The following is a 15,396-nucleotide window of genomic DNA, read 5'->3' on the forward strand; positions in this document are numbered from 1 at the left end:
GCTCTTAACCACTGAGCCATCTCTCCAGCCCCAATAGAAATGTTAAATGAGGTGATGGCCAGCTCTGTGATGAGGAGGGACACACCATGCTGCATCTTGTGACTGATAGGAAGCTGAAGCCTAGAGTTCATTCAGTCCACACGACAGAGACAGAGCTCAGCCTCAGAGACTGCGCTTCCTGGGCTTCTGCAGCCTTAGGAGGGTCAGGCCAGGTCAGAATGTCACCCCTGGGTTCTCGTGTGGAGGGTCCTTAATCCTAGACAGGCATTGAGAGTGTCATCTAAGAGCATCAATGCTACTACATGGTGCCCAGGCCAGAGGCCCAGAACTTGCCTTGGCATCTAACGGTTCATGGGCATGTCTCTTGCAGGTATTTTGAAGGTGGGGTCTCATCAGTCTACCTCTGGGATCTTGATCATGGCTTTGCTGGAGTGATCCTCATAAAGAAGGCTGGAGATGGATCCAAGAAGATCAAAGGCTGCTGGGATTCCATCCACGTGGTGGAAGTGCAGGTACGGACAACGCCCCAACTGGCAGCCAGTCTCCCAGTGCAGGTGCCGCACCGACAGTGCAGCTCTTCCCCCAGATACTTCTGCAAGGGAGATGCTAGGCTATGAGCCCGTATTAACTCCTAAACATGTCCAGAACCCACGTGAGTAAAGTCAGGGTGACACGATCATTGATGCTGAAAGACCCCAGAGAACAGAAGGCACAATGACAGTTCTGCCCTGTACAAACATGGGGATTTTATAAGAGAGGAATGGCCTTGGTGGGTGGGTGGGGCTCCATGTCTGCCTCCTCAGCTCAGGTTCACATGGTCACGTTCTCAACCTTGTCCCACAGGAGAAGTCCAGTGGCCGTACTGCCCATTACAAGTTGACCTCCACGGTGATGCTATGGCTGCAGACCAACAAATCCGGCTCGGGCACCATGAACCTGGGAGGCAGCCTAACCAGACAGGTAGAACTTCCGCTCCAGTCTCTCCCCAGTGCCCACTGGTACCAGAAGCAAATGAGCACTTTGCCCCGATTAGAAAGGGCATGTATGGGCAGCTGCCAGTCCACCTGCTAAGGGGCATTTGAACATCACTGCCGACTGAGCTGCGTGTGGCTATACACCAGCTGTCTGACAGGCAGCTGCCCGCTCTAGTAGGACCGCGTGATTGTCAGCTTGTCATCCACCAGGGCTTGGCGTCTTCCACGCTCACACTTTGCCGAGTTTGCTAGTAGTCAGGCTGTGGGCTCCACGTGAACTGCTTCCCGAAGTTCCTTCCCAGTTGCTTGTTCCCTGACCAGGCAGGGCTCTGCATGCTCATTTTCCAGCTTTGCACACTTGAAGATTCACCGAGCCCATTCCGTCTGTTACTCACCTGTCCTTTGCTTGGCTGTCTCTAACCGCCATATTCTAAGATGCCCCTTTCAGACTGGGAGCAGAGCATAGGACTTGCACTTCCTGCACTGCATGCCTGACTCTCAGCATCTACATTAGGAACTATTAGATGCACCCAAGCAGCTTCCAGACCCTTGACACTCCATCCAGAGATCCAGGTTTATAACCTTGACACCTTCAGGACTTCTCACACACATGTCCATCTTAGGGGAGCACAGAGGAGCAGACTAAACACAGCAGCCGTCCTCAGGTGGAGCCCGCGACACAGAGCCCTTCCTTTTCTTGAATGTCTGGTTTCTTCTCAACAAGATTATTGTGCTGGGGACGGGGATGAGGCGCAGTGATAGAGTACTTGCCTAACAGGCTCATTTCACAGTACCCAGACCACCCAAGATAATTTTATTTTTGATAGCTCCTAAGAGAAGCACATGGCAGAAAAGTTTGGGTTCATAATTCTTTCTTAGGTATGTTTGTGTTCTACAAGCTACACAGGAACCTACATGCAGTTGAAAAACAGCAGTGCAAAGGCAGTAAGGCCAGTGCCAGCCTGCACATCTGGGGCACATCTGGGCTTCCACTGGAGCCTTAGAGTCTCCTGTGCACGACCTGTGCCATTGTCAGGGTTAGATGCCACAGGGAGCCCAGGTCCTCTAGACAGGGCTGTCTCAGAACGCATCCTGCCATGTGGGCATGCACCCTCAGTGTCTCGGGCCCTTGACGCAGGCCAGCCAAGTCTCTGGGTAGCCAGCTTCACCACAGCCTGCCCCCATTTCTCCCTGCTACCCAGTGAATGGGCGGGAACCCCTAAGTCCATCCGGAGGTTACTTCCCACCCTTCTTACTGCTGGAAACTGTCTGTAATCATACCCAGAGTACACTGACCCACGCACATATTTAGTCGTCCGTCTCCCTAATAGTTTAAGTCAGCGCTGCCAGCCTATGGCCAGCATCTGGCTCAGTAGTGCCGTCCTCAGTAGCCCTGCCAAGCTAAACTCAGCCTGCTGAGTGGCTGCCCTCAGTGCACCTTGTCTGCATTGCCTCTGCTCTGCTGTCTTGTGCTCTCAGGGCTTTCCTGCGGAAATCTGTGCTGCTGTCATCATCCTTAGGGCCAGGGCTGTAATTCATCCATGGTACGTTAGTTAATGCTGAGGCTCGCCTCCGTGTGAGCAGCTCTAAAGAGGAGACGCCACAGATGGATGGACAGATGGACACTAACAAAGCAAACCCCTGAGGAGCCAGGGCAGCGGGGGTGAGCGGCTCTACCCTGAGCCCCGTGTGACCTGGACCTTTTTCTGTGGTTGCCTTGGATGGGGACGAGGGTTCCAGGACGGTTGTGTGGATGAGCGCACAGCAAGCAGCCGCCCGCACGGCCCTCCGTTGAGTAGATTCTAGACACTTGCCGTAACAGGTGAGGGAACTGAGGCCCTCTCGTGCCATTACACAACTGACTAGGAGCACAGTACCAGATCCGGGATTTGAACCCACATGTGTCTAATACAGTGCCCTTTCTTCCATACACTCTCTGGGTCAGAGTTCAGGTGACAGCAATTTGGGAGTGATCACACACAGGCAACACAGTTTTGGCAATTGGTAGGCAAAGGGTTTCCTTCCGCTGTCATACATCCCCACTCGACGGCATCAGGAAGAACATTCTCACCCAGTACTGACCTGTACACCATGCTGTCCAGCTGTGAGGAGCATGCCTCATCAAGGATGAGCAGGTCCCCATGTCCCCAGTGCTGTTCTTCCCCAGCCTGACCCCAGGGCCTTTGCTCAGTTCCCAGTTTCCCAGGCCCCATGGACAGAAGGCCAGGGCCTGTTCTCAGGGGTCCCGTCCCAGCAGTAGTACAGGTTTGGTTTGCTCCTTGTCCTGTTTTTCTTATATGGCTTCTGAGAATACATTGAGGGAGTTGAGAACCCTTCTTGGTGGCACCTGTCATGGTGATAAATGGCCCCAGCTGTGTGTCCCGGCTGCTCAGGACACCCCCCTGAGAGTGTTGTCGTCCCCTTCACTGTGTCCTTTTGTTGCCTCCACTCAGAGCTGTCTCTTGGGGACATCCGCTAGATGGGAGCTAGTCTTCTGGGGGTGATGGGAACAGCAGCGAGGCCTTCTGGGGAACTCATTCCAGCTTCCTCGCATCCTTCTGCCAAGGCGGACTCCACATGTGAGGGAGTGGCAGAAGGTGCCCCTGGCAAGCTGCTGCCACTGAGGCCCCAGTGGGAAGGCCAGGAGCAAATGAAAATAAGCAGCAAGCCAAGTCCTAGCTAGGAAGAGGAAGCTGCCTGGAGAGGTCACTTCGCCTGTGACAGCAGAGACGTGGGAATGAGGCGGACCGTAAATCTCTGGAAAGAAATCCAAAGACTCCCATCCGGGGCAGGGCTACAGATGTTCGCTTCATTTTCTTTTCAGACTCTAAATAGTTAGACACAAAGGTGGGGTGATGAGTTGAGTGAGGAGATTGGGTTTGCTGGTCATTTGCAAGAAGACCTCCCCCAGCAACCACAAGCACCCCTAGGTCTTCAGGAAAAGCCCAGCCGCCGGCTGGTCTTTGCCATGGTTCCTGACGGGAAAGGCCTCCCTGACCTGGGCTTGGCAGTTAGGCCATGCAAGATATTTTTTGAAAGAAGACAAACTCGTGGCCTTTACTTGCAGGTAGTGGGAATGAAGGCTGGGACAGACCTTTAGCTCGGGGCTGAGGTGTCTGGGGTGGTCGGGGTGGTCAGGATGGTGCCATCTCAGTGCTGTATATAAGATGACCTGGCGCAGGAAAAGCTGACATGAGACCACCACCCACAGGCCTGCCCTGGCTGTGGAAGGCAGGGCGCTGGGCCGCCAGAGGGCGGAAGAGGTCGAACTGGATCCTTCCCAGAACTTGAGAACCCTGAGTTGTGGTTTTTCCTTGGCTCTCCTGGTAGACATATATAATATCCACCCCCCAGTGAGGTTGTCTCTAAGAAAACTGCCAAGCCGGGCATGGTGGCACACGCCTTTAATCCCAGCACTTGGGAGGCAGAGGCAGGCGGATTTCTGAGTTCGAGGACAGCCAAGGATACACAGAGAAACCCTGTCTCGAAAATCCAAAACAAAAAACAAAAAAAAAAGGAAAGCTGCTTTCAGACTCCTCCAGAACATGGTCCAGGCTATAGCCCTGTCCTTCCATGGCCATGTGAGCAGACAGACCTTATGCTTTTTTTTTTTTAATTTTTTTTTAATTTATTTACTATTATATCTAAGTACACTGTAGCTGTCTTCAGACACACCAGAAGAGGGCGTCAGATCTCATTACGGATGGTTGTGAGCCACCATGTGGTGGCTGGGATTTGAACTCAGGACCTTCGGAAGAGCAGTTAATGCCCTTAACCACTGAGCCATCTCTCCAGCCCCGGACCTTACGCTTTCTAAAGTTCTGTGTGCTCTATTGACTCCATGCTAATCTGGTTCTCTCCTTAGCCCACAAGGCCTCCTCAGGTCCAGCTCAGTCAGGCACTCCTCCTTCCTAGGGTGGGCACTGTGTGAGCACTGTCTCTGGCTAGGTGGCAAGGTTAATCCTGGCCTGACAGCCTCGAGTCAACAGCACAAGCTGGGCACACTTGGGCACGGTGCATGCTTTAACAAGGGCTGTGTGCTGCTAAGCATGTGCTGGCACCACGTGTATGTTCATTGCCTTAGCATGCAGCACAGGCAAGGACGCGGATGCCAAGGTGAGCAGGGCCCTTTGCACCTGGGCATGAGCTCGAAGCAGCCACCTCGCTGCTGGCCGACGAGGAAAGACACTTGTGGCAGTGGGGAACCGTCTTCCCCTCCTTGAGGCCACAGCCGCCACATTCAAGCCCTTGCTTTGCCTGCCTCTCCCCCACCTCAGCCAGAGAGAGGAGGGAAGAGTCTTGATGGAGACAGGCGAGCTGGGCCCCGACTCCAGACTCGGTGGGAACCACCGTGGGGAACATCTGTGCCGCCACAGAACATCAAAATGTTTTCCTTCTGGCAGCTTCTTTTACGAGGGTGTAATGATATATGCACTGCAAAAACAGTTCTGTTTTTGGTGAGCCAGCGCTGCCAGCAAGCTGACCCCAGCCAGGTGCGGGAGGACGGAGGCCTGCCGTGAGGACGGCAAGGGGGCTACGGAAACTGCCTGAGCTGGGAGCTTGAGCTTTGAGGACCCCTGTGTGCTCCTGAGGAGTCCACCCCCCACACACACACATACACGTGCGCACAGGTCTAGGATTCCGGCCTTTCCCTGCTGGAAGGTGGCTCTTGATTTGGAGGCACAAGCATGTGACGAGGCACTGAGTCGCTCTTACCTGCCTGGTGGGGAGAGCCCTTACCCCTCAAGCTGTGCTCACCCCCAGGCTGCCACCACTCACTAAAATGGCCCTTGAGAGACCTTAAAGCCTTCATCCCTTCCCATGTAGAGGCAAGAATCTCCCTCTGCATAAAGCAGAGGACTGAGAGAGTCTGATCTCGAGGGGTGCAGGTCACTGGTCAGAACCCCCCACCGGAGCAGCTCTGCGCAGTCTTGAAGCTGGACACGGGGACCATGTGGGATGTTGGTTTCTAAGAACTCCTTTGGGTGAGAAGTCCCGTCCTTTCTCTGAGGTGTGCTCCCCAGCTGTGTTCAGTGCACACTAAGCAGCTGTCTTAGTAGTTGACTTTCATTCTTCACCATGCCCCACCACACCTGGAGTGGGACCGTGGCTATCACTGCAGTCATGAACACTCTCACTATGCTAGCTTTGTGAAGACACTTCACAGTCTAAGACTTCTGGAGACCCCCTTGCCAAAGGATGCCCAGCAAAGTTCAGGAGCTAGACTAGGGGACCGATGGCTCTCACAGGCCCGCATCACCACCTCCTTTCGGCAGCTCTTAGTCAAATCCCTTGCCAGCACCAGAACTCTGTTCTGCAGAGTCATGTGGCTCTGGGAGGCCCTTGGGTCTAGCCTATTACTCTTAACTAGATTCTCAGCTCACAGCAAGGTGCTAAATGACCACCCCACTGTTCCCCAGTGGTCCAACTCTAATGCTAACTGTAGTATAAGCAGGTGCCTATCTGTTAGAACCTATTGGGCCCACTCTGCCATATGCAGTGACAGGCCACTCAGCCCTGCTGGCATCCTGGGATTCCCCCTACACACGGCCTGGCTTTACTACTCCTTGTCCCATCCAGGAGGAAGGAATTGGAGTTACTGACATTTACATACCATCATGTGGGTTCCAGAAATTGAATCCCAGTCCTCTGGAAGAGCAGCCTGTATTTCTAACCACTGAGCCTTCAGCCCCCTCGTTTAGCTTTTAAATACTTAGTACTCTCCTGGTTCCCTGTGAATCTGAAGGTGGGCTGCTCTCTTCTCTCTGTTGCACCCTTGTCAGGGAGGTAAAGCTCACCATAGGAAAACCAGAACCCAGCAGCAGGTCCCCTTATCTCCCTGCCAACTCCTCCGTTCATGCGCTGAGCTGGCTGTTGGCCCTGTGCCTTATAACCCAGGAGTCTCACATTCCCCTGCACCGCTAGCTCCTGACTTTGGAGTGGTGGGGATGCTGGATAGGGATAGGGGCTGGGAGTCCCTCCTAGCCAGGTGTTAGCTGACAGGGTCCATGGCTGCCATTACTGGGCTAGCCATTCAAGATGTGTCAATGATGGGATATGGGAGGATTCCAATGCCATACCAGGCCTCACCCAAATCTGAGTAGCAGTTTCTACCTGTGGCTGCAGGAGTGATGTAAAGACAGGCAAGGCCAAAGTGATGGCCAGGGTGGCCTTTGCCCTCCCTGTTGTGGCCCTAGGAGCTAGGTGGGAGGCCCATCCTCAGAGCGGCATCAGCAGGCCATGCCTAGAAATGGTAGGACTTCAGGTCTGCTGGCCAGGCTGTTTACAACCCAAAACTTAAGTCATTGGTGCTAGAAAAGTGGCCTTATAACAACAGTTCCACAGAGCCACCAGCTGCCAGAGGACCGTGACACACAGGGGCAGAGGACTGAGGGGCAGGAGTGTTGGTCAGTTGGTGGTGTCAGGCTGCTTTCTGGAGCTGCAGCTTTCTCTGACTAATATATCTCTGCAGATGGAGAAAGACGAAACTGTGAGTGACTGTTCCCCACACATAGCCAACATCGGGCGCCTGGTGGAGGTGAGTGATCCAGGTTCACCCTGCCCCAGTGCCGCACAGGCCTGCCTGCTCTCCACTGCCTCCCTCCCTGTGCTGCAGCTGTTCCCGCCCTGCCTACAGTGTTCTGAGTTTTCATCTCACTTGGAAGCAAGTGAAGCCGGGCTCCAGGCCCACCCACCCCAGCGCCTCTGCTAGGCCTCGTTTCCCCTGATCGCTGTGTGTGAACAGTGATGAACTTGGGGTGCAAACAGATCGTTGGAACACCAGGGGCCTTGGAGCAGCTTCACTTGTGGCTGCTGCAGCCTTGCCTGTCACCACGTCCCGTTTGGAAGTGGGGGGTGTTGTTTGGACTGGAGACATGTTCTCTGGTTTCACAGAACTGTTCACAGAGATGGTGGCCAGGCAGTGCTCTGGTGATGTGGTTTAGACCCACTCCCGGCAGTGGTCAGAATTGGCCATCAGCCCCTAGGTGCTGGCTTCCTCCATGCTTAAGGATAAGAAAGACCCAAAACACAAATTATAGGTGGGGTTCTGGCAGCCTGGCACGGCTCTCAACACAAGGGAGTGGCCCCACAGCTCCGCCCTGTGGCCAAGGCAGGGACTGCAGGCCGGGAGGTTACAGGTGGGTGTGGGCCTCGTTTCCTGTGGGCTGGCTCCACTGACGCACCTCCCTTCCCAGGACATGGAAAACAAAATCCGAAGCACGCTGAATGAGATCTACTTTGGAAAAACAAAGGACATCGTCAACGGGCTGAGGTAATGTACCAAACCTGGGGCTGCAGTCCCAGATTCCTTAGCGAGCTGAGGTCAGGGATGGCTTCACAGTTGCAGTTTGAAAGGCTCAGAAGTTGGCTCAGCACTTTCTGTGACCTCTACCAGGTCTGGTCTCTGGGCTCACTGACCACAGCAAGCTTTGATACCTGCATGGTGGAGCTGGCCACGGGCTGGCTACAGAATGTGCCCAGGCCCTTTGGAGTTGGGTTTGGGAGGCCCCACACAGATCTCAAGACACTGAAGAGAGCTGAGCAGCCTGGCCTGGGGTTCCATTTGAAAGCTCCTGCCGCTGTCTCGTGCTCTGTGTTTTGCAGAAGCAGGCAGGACTCACTGGCCTCTGGCTCCAGTGGAGTGGGAGTGGGAGGCAGGACCCAGCTGGGGACAGGGGAAGTAACTGAGGAGGGACTGAGATAGCACTGGCCTTGGAGTCATGTGGCCAGGATCCTGTCTGAGCTCTTTCCTCTTTCCCCACTCCTTTCTTGGTGGCCTTGTCCCATCCGGGAGGCAGGGTGCCGACAAGGTTAGGAGAGCAGAGTTGGGAAGAGCTCTGCAGTCCAGCTCTGTTGTGACTCTGTGGGGCCTAGTCTTCTGATGTCATTCCCTGGCCCAGGTTTTAATGCACCCAACAGAAAGGCGGGGTGTAACTTGTGAGTTCACCCAGCAGCATACTTTAGGGAAGACAGCCCCTCCTGGTCCCCAGTGGTCCTGAGTATCTGATCTGTCAGGCCTGACACTGGGGCCCATGGCACCAAATGCACCCTCCCCTGCCAGGCCAGACTCCTCCATTCCCAGAAATGAGGGCAACATGAGGAGCATCCGAGAGCCCCTAAAGACCGGGGCCACTGCCAACTGTGGTTGCAGTGTGCAGTCAGTTCCAGTGCCGTGGCGGCCTTCTCCTGTCTCTGCCTTTGCCCACGGCTGCCAGGTTCTTGTTCGGCATTGCTGTTGCTCTCTTGCTGTGGCTTCACCCTCTCTGAACACTCTCTGTAGATCTCTTGATGCTCTCCCCGACAACCACAAGTTTAAGCAGTTGCAGAGGGAACTTTCTCAAGTGCTGACCCAGCGCCAGGTCTACATCCAGCCTGATAATTGAGCCGACCCAGGTATCCTGTCTGAAGGGCGTGAGGCCTCCCCACTAAACAGGACTCACCAACCTGCCGAGACCCTGCCACTAACCTGTATCTGCTCACAGCTGGTGGGCAGCCACATTAACGCATAGTCTCAGCCCCCGTAGTGTGACCGTGTGTGTGCTGTGTGTGCTCTGCACTCTGGGCAAAGGCCAGGTTTGAGCTCTTGCTCCTGATGAAGCTCAATCTGCGGCACTATCTCCACCTCTCCAGCAGAGGGTGCTAGGTGCACCCACTCCACTGGCTCAAGGAGCCAAGGGCTGTGTGTGTGCCCTGCCTTCTGCTGGCTCACTCACTCGGGTCTCACAGCACAGCCAGATCCTCCCACCTCCTCTACCAAGAACCTTACAGTCCCCAAGCTACATCCCAGGTGGTCTCCTTCTTATTCTCTGTGAGTGACTGAGTTGGCCCCCTAAGCCGGGCCAACACTCTTCCAGGCTGGCCACTGCTGGGCCCTCTGTGCCCACGCCCTCCCTTAATGAGCTGCAGCTGTCCCAGCAGGCCATGCTGATGGGAAGGAAAACAATCCTGCTTGTTGACAATGACCAACAGCCATGACTTGGCTTATGACAAAGACAGATACAGATATAGCCAGCATCTCGGGGGGAGGCTTTAAACCAAGGCTCGCAGGACCCACAGGCCCCAGGGCTGAACACCAAAGGCCCAGCCCAGACAAGGACCTTGGGATTTACACCGAGGCTCCAAGCTGGGGGACTCCCCTCCCACAGTGGTCTGAGCCATGTGCTGACTTCAGGTCCAAAGCAGACTGCAGTTCTAGCCTGGATGGCATCTCCAGGCCTCCCACTGGAGAAGACTCTTTTAAGGGATACTCCTGCCATCCCTAGCAAACCAGCTGGAGGTGTCCTGAGGGGAGCCCAGCCCGTCGGCCACATGTGCCCACTCCTTGGCCCGACCCCAGCTCTACCTGAACCCTCATGCCATTCCTCACTGTTAGGCTAGCCTGAGATCCTGAGCCCCAGAGACGACAAAGGGATCCTTGAGTGGCAGCAGCTCACACATCATCAGTGGCGTCTCAGCTCAGGTCCTGTCCTCACCGTCTTGAAGACTCCTCAGGCACTTCCACGGTCTCTCTCTCTGTCCCATCCGCCTCACCTCCCCCAACTTCAGCACTGAGGATGGACTTCCGATAGAGCTCTCACTGTGAACTTGAGCCGCTTGCCGAGCATGCGCCCTGCCTCTTCCACTGCTTATGAGCCCTCAACAGTTGCTGCATATAGTTTAGTATGCTCTCAACTAACCGATGTGTCGTGAAAGGAACCATCGGGACCTGTCTGTCTCCAGCCCTGCCTCCTTGCCTGGTCTGGAAGTCGGCTTACTGATGAGGACTGAGATGTGTGTGCCAAGCCCTTGCTACATTGTAACAGTTTCCAAGCCTTGGCTGTGTGGGCTTTGGTGCTTCCCTACCAACCTAGTGGACAACAGCGGGCCCAGAGTGTCCCTCTCCACGGACTGCCTTTTAGAATGCAGGCGTGCAGGGCTCTGCCGGGCTGGGTTTGCAGCCAGCAGCACTCCCGCGCAGCAAAGGCTCTTGTCTTGATCGCAGTGGCTGAGCCATGCAGAGGCAGGTTCCTACGCATTTGGTAGGGATGAGGGGTTGCTACACCTGGTTTTTTAGGGTAAGGAGCCAGTCTCTGCTGCAGGTAGAGGGGGTGGGGTGGATGCTTCGTTAAAAGGTCCTCACTATCCACAGCCTTCACCTCTCTGCTAGCAACGGGGGCAATAGGTGTGAGGGCAAAGGCCCGGCCGGGCTGCATGGTTTCTGAAAGCTCCCAACAGTTTGTGGCCTGCGTCGCCATCCATGGACCTAAAGGCCAGGTCACCCACAGCCTGGGCAGAGATGACCTGTGTCCATGGTGGCAGCAAGGTACTGAGGTGCAGGCCCTGGGCTCCCTTCCTGCTCTCCAGGACAGACTGCAGCCTGGCACTCCACAGTGGCCCCAGCCACCTCGCTCTCATCCTTCTGCCTGCTGATGTCTTCTCTCCTCCCTGGCAGGTCTGTGCAGACGTTTGCAGACAAATCAAAGCAAGAAGCGCTTAAGAACGACCTGGTGGAGGCCTTGAAGAGAAAGCAGCAGTGTTGAAGACCTCTGCTTCACGCTAACCGGACACGCCATGCACTCGTTAGGTTCCTTTCTTTAGAACACTCGTTTTCTGCTCCTTTTCCCTCTCCTTTCCCGCCCTGACAGGTCACATAACAGTTTGCATCGACCACGCAGCGCCATCTCCCCCAAAATAAAGTCCGATAACCACCCTCCTCTGGCTCCAAGGCCTGCTTCCCACGACGTTTCCATAGAGACCGTGTGGTTTTGTTCGCCTGTCCCCCTTCCTTCCCTTGCCCATTTATAGGCACAGATACACTGTCTGACACCCACCGCTCCCTCCATCTTTTTGTTACATTGGTGTAAAAAATGTAAAACAAAATTTTATGAACTAACTGGTGTGTGAAAGAGAAGAAAAACTGGAGATCTGATCCGTGTGTGTTTGGGAGTTGCTTGGAGTCAGGGCTGGGGACAGGGGACAGCTATGGAGGAAGGAGTGATGTCCTCAGCACTGTCCTGCGCAGGTGGACCCTTGTCCCAAGGAGACCATGCTGGGGTGGGGGTGGGGCTGGCGACCGGCTGCTCTTCGGGCCAGGTGCTTTTCTGTCAATTTTTATGGAATGCAAAAGGAGTTTTTTGTTTTATTTTGGTTTTTTTTGTAAAGCTTAAACAGACAAAAAATCTACATCTTCTACTTGAGCCTCCATACTTAAAAAAAAAAAAAAAAGGAAAAAAAGAACAAAAAAATAAATAAAAAGAAACTGGGACACAATCGGTGCTGGCTGTACGTTCTTGCTCACCTGCCTCTCTCCAGACGTGCATAGCCTTCCCTGGGGACTGAAGGAGGGCCCAGTACCTGCTGAACCCTTCCAGCCTCATCAGTCATCTCCCCTGAGTGACGGCTGCATGCTTGCCACCCCATGTTGGTGATGTCCCTGACTCAGTCCTGGTTTCTCTTATTTAGTTGTATGTAAAGTACAGATTCCATGGGAGATGGAAGAGTGAGCAGGCCAGATGTCATGACTCTCACTGCAAGAGCAATGGTGAAGCTTAGGCAGGAGGACTGAGTTCGAGGCTGGCCTGGCCTGGCCTACACAGCCATACATTGTCTCAACTAAAAAAGAAAACTGGGTATGTCAGTACACACTGAAACTACAGCACCAGGAAGTAACAGGAGGGTTGGCACCAATTCAAGGCCAGCCTCATCTTTATAGCAACATCCAGGCCTGCTTGACCTACATAGTGAGACTGTCTCAGTACAAAAATTAGAGACTGGGCCAAGCAAGATACTGCCTAGTGGGTAAGGGTGCTTGCCACCAAGCCTAATGGCTTGAGTTCAGTCCCTGGAACCCACAGAGGAGAGAACTGACTGGCACGCGCGTGTGCACACACACAACTTAAGAGAGATGTGGGGTGACAGTTACCAAGCCCTCCAGTAGCACAGGGCACCCTTAGCAGTGCAAGTATGCACACACACACACAGCTACTTTTAGTGCTGTGTACATTTAAGTTACTTTGAACTCAAAAGTGGGGGGAACGCAGCAGACAAGCACAGATCAACTCGTTTTTGCCTTCAAGCAACCTTTAGGGACCAGAACAATGGGAAGGTGGGCCTTGCCCAAACATCTTCCTGTGAGCTATGAGTGGGATACAAGGGCCTCTGTGTTCCCTCTATGCAGTGGGGATGCCTGGCTAAGGACAGTGTGGGACAAGTCAAAGAGTGCTTGAGGCCATGGCCACTCTCGTCTGTCCTCGCATGCCTCACTGCATCAGTGGGAGAGCCATGGCGGCTAGCAGAGCCCCTGGGGCATTCTTAAGATGAAAAGACCCTTGGGAGAGGGTAGACTGCTTTCTCAGGCTGCAGACAGCTCTGGGGAAATCCCAAGACTGAAGAGACAGGTCAGTGGTTAAAAGCACTGGCTGCTCTCCTGAAGGACCCAGGCTTGACTCCCAGCTCCTACACAATGGGTGGCTCAGAGGTCTCTTGTTCCAAGGGGTCCAATGCCTCTGGTCCCTGGACATGCACGGGGTTGCCAGACAAACATGAAGGGGAGACATTCTTGCATGTTGATTTAAAAGTTCAAGGTTGTGCTGGAGAGATGGCTCAGAGTTAAGCGTACTGACTGCTGCTCTTCCAGAGGTCCTGAATTCAATTCCCAGCAACCACATGGTGGCTCACAACCTTACATTGCAAGTTTCAAGCCAACCAGAGCTACATAGTGAAAACTTATCTAAAGGGGGAAAAAGCACACACACACCCCCCGCCCGAAAAGAGCAAGCTAGGGTAAGGGTTGAATAGCTATTTTTGTTCATGAGCTGGGCCTTGTCAGCTGGTAGCATGTCCCACAGGCTCTCTAGCTACTACCTGGAGTCTGTTCAGAGAACAGGAAGGAGCCTGGGTAAGAAATCTGTGGCAGAAGCCCTGGGTCAGGAATCTGTCTTGGTCTAAGCTCTACCTGTACCTTTGTCTTCAGCTCTTATACATAATGGCTCCAACCTCTGAAGCCCTCCCTAGACTTCCTGACTCAAGATTTCCTCATTCAATAGCCCAGTGACCAAGGACTTCAAGGCAGGCCCTGTAACACATACACACACACATACACACACACACACACACACACCCTCAGCAGAGGGTGGAATAGACTCGGGCTTTTGATGCCCAGGACAATCTTTTCTTCACACCACTCCATAGCCTTGATGCCATACGTATGTGGTAGTGCCTCCTCCCTGACATACTAGGAACGGCAGTGACAGACTGGTGATGGGCACACTGAAAGAATTCACCAAGACAAAAGGTCAGGAGAGAGTTTATTAGATCAGCATCAGGCAAGACAGCAGAGAACAGTAGGAAACAATGAACAGACTACTCCTGTCACAGGGTCTATGCAGGCTGGCACTTAATGTCACTGTACAGTTGCTTAGGCTTGTTTGTTCAAGACAGGGCTTCACTATGTAGCCCTGGCTGGCCTGGAACTCACCATGAAGACCAGGCTGGCCTTGAACTCATAGAGATCAGCCTGCCTCTGAGTGCTGGGATTAAGAGCCTGTGCCATTACACCAGGCAAGCTGTTTAGCTCTGGCTGGGACACCTGTGTAGGGCTACTTGTGAGTTAGGAAAGATGCATCATTCTACTGAGGGACAAGCTTTGCCATATGGGTTGCCTCTCTTTGGGACCTGGGTCTGTCTGCGTGCAATATAACATGCTTAAGTCACTAGAGAGCAAACTCACAAACGATTGTCTGAGCCTGCTGCTTAAAGGGTAGAGTTCTCTGTAATCAAGATATGCCAAGATAGATTGCAGAGCCCAGGATGGTGGTGTGAGCCTGGGATTCCAGCACCTGGGAGATGGAGACGGGATCGTCCGTGGCTACCTACAGGCTTCAAGGTCAGCCTGAGGTACACAGATAGTTGCCCAGAAAAAAAAAAAAAAAAACTAGTTAGTGCTATTTTTTCCCTTGCTCTATAAATAAGTTCTGTGTCTCCTTACTGTGCTCTTTTTTTATTTTATTTTATTATTTTATTTTTAACCTTTGAGAAAGGGTCTGCTACATTGCCCAGGCTGACCTTTCACTTGCCTTATAGCCCAAGCTCTCCTTCAGTGTGTTCTTCCTGCCTCAGCCTCCCAGTGCTGAGATCAGCCTGTGCCACGACCATGGTTTTCTTTTCCATTTTTCTATTTTATTTCTTACTTATTGGGGGAGGGCAGTCATCAGATCACTTCGAGCTGGAGTTGCAGGTGTAAGCTGATGTGGGTGCTGGGAATTGAACTCTGGTCCTCTGCAAGAATAGTAGGATGAGCCGGGCATGGTGGCGCACGCCTTTAATCCCAGCACTCGGGAGGCAGAAGCAGGCGGATTTCTGAGTTCGAGGCCAGCCTGGTCTACAAAGTGAGTGCCAGGACAGCCAGGGCTACACAGAGAAACCCTGTCTCGAAAAACAAAAA

At 53.6% G+C, this 15,396-nt stretch overlaps 2 protein-coding genes across 5 annotated transcripts in view; one reads left to right on the forward strand and one right to left on the reverse strand.

Moving 5' to 3' along the window:
- Positions 1-11,736, forward strand: part of Capzb (capping actin protein of muscle Z-line subunit beta) — a 101,097-nt gene extending 89,361 nt beyond the window's left edge. For 2 of the 4 annotated variants that reach the window (XM_029475859.1, XM_029475858.1), the window contains exons 5-10: positions 371-512; positions 844-960; positions 7,447-7,512; positions 8,171-8,247; positions 9,256-9,368; positions 11,407-11,736. In XM_029475859.1, coding sequence (XP_029331719.1) covers positions 371-512; positions 844-960; positions 7,447-7,512; positions 8,171-8,247; positions 9,256-9,358 — 505 coding nt within the window. In that variant the 3' untranslated portion in view covers positions 9,359-9,368; positions 11,407-11,736. The remainder of the gene's footprint in view (positions 1-370; positions 513-843; positions 961-7,446; positions 7,513-8,170; positions 8,248-9,255; positions 9,369-11,406) is intronic. The other 2 variants (XM_021159603.2, XM_021159602.2) reach the window with 1 other exon arrangement.
- A 2,507-nt stretch (positions 11,737-14,243) lies between these two features.
- Slc66a1 (solute carrier family 66 member 1) overlaps positions 14,244-15,396 on the reverse strand; it is a 17,182-nt gene continuing 16,029 nt past the window's right edge. The window contains exon 10 of the transcript XR_003836443.1: positions 14,244-14,844. The gene's annotated coding sequence lies outside the window, so the exon portion shown is untranslated. The remainder of the gene's footprint in view (positions 14,845-15,396) is intronic.

This window comes from Mus caroli, chromosome 4 (assembly GCF_900094665.2).
Source record: "Mus caroli chromosome 4, CAROLI_EIJ_v1.1, whole genome shotgun sequence".
Classification (NCBI taxonomy): domain Eukaryota; kingdom Metazoa; phylum Chordata; class Mammalia; order Rodentia; family Muridae; genus Mus; species Mus caroli.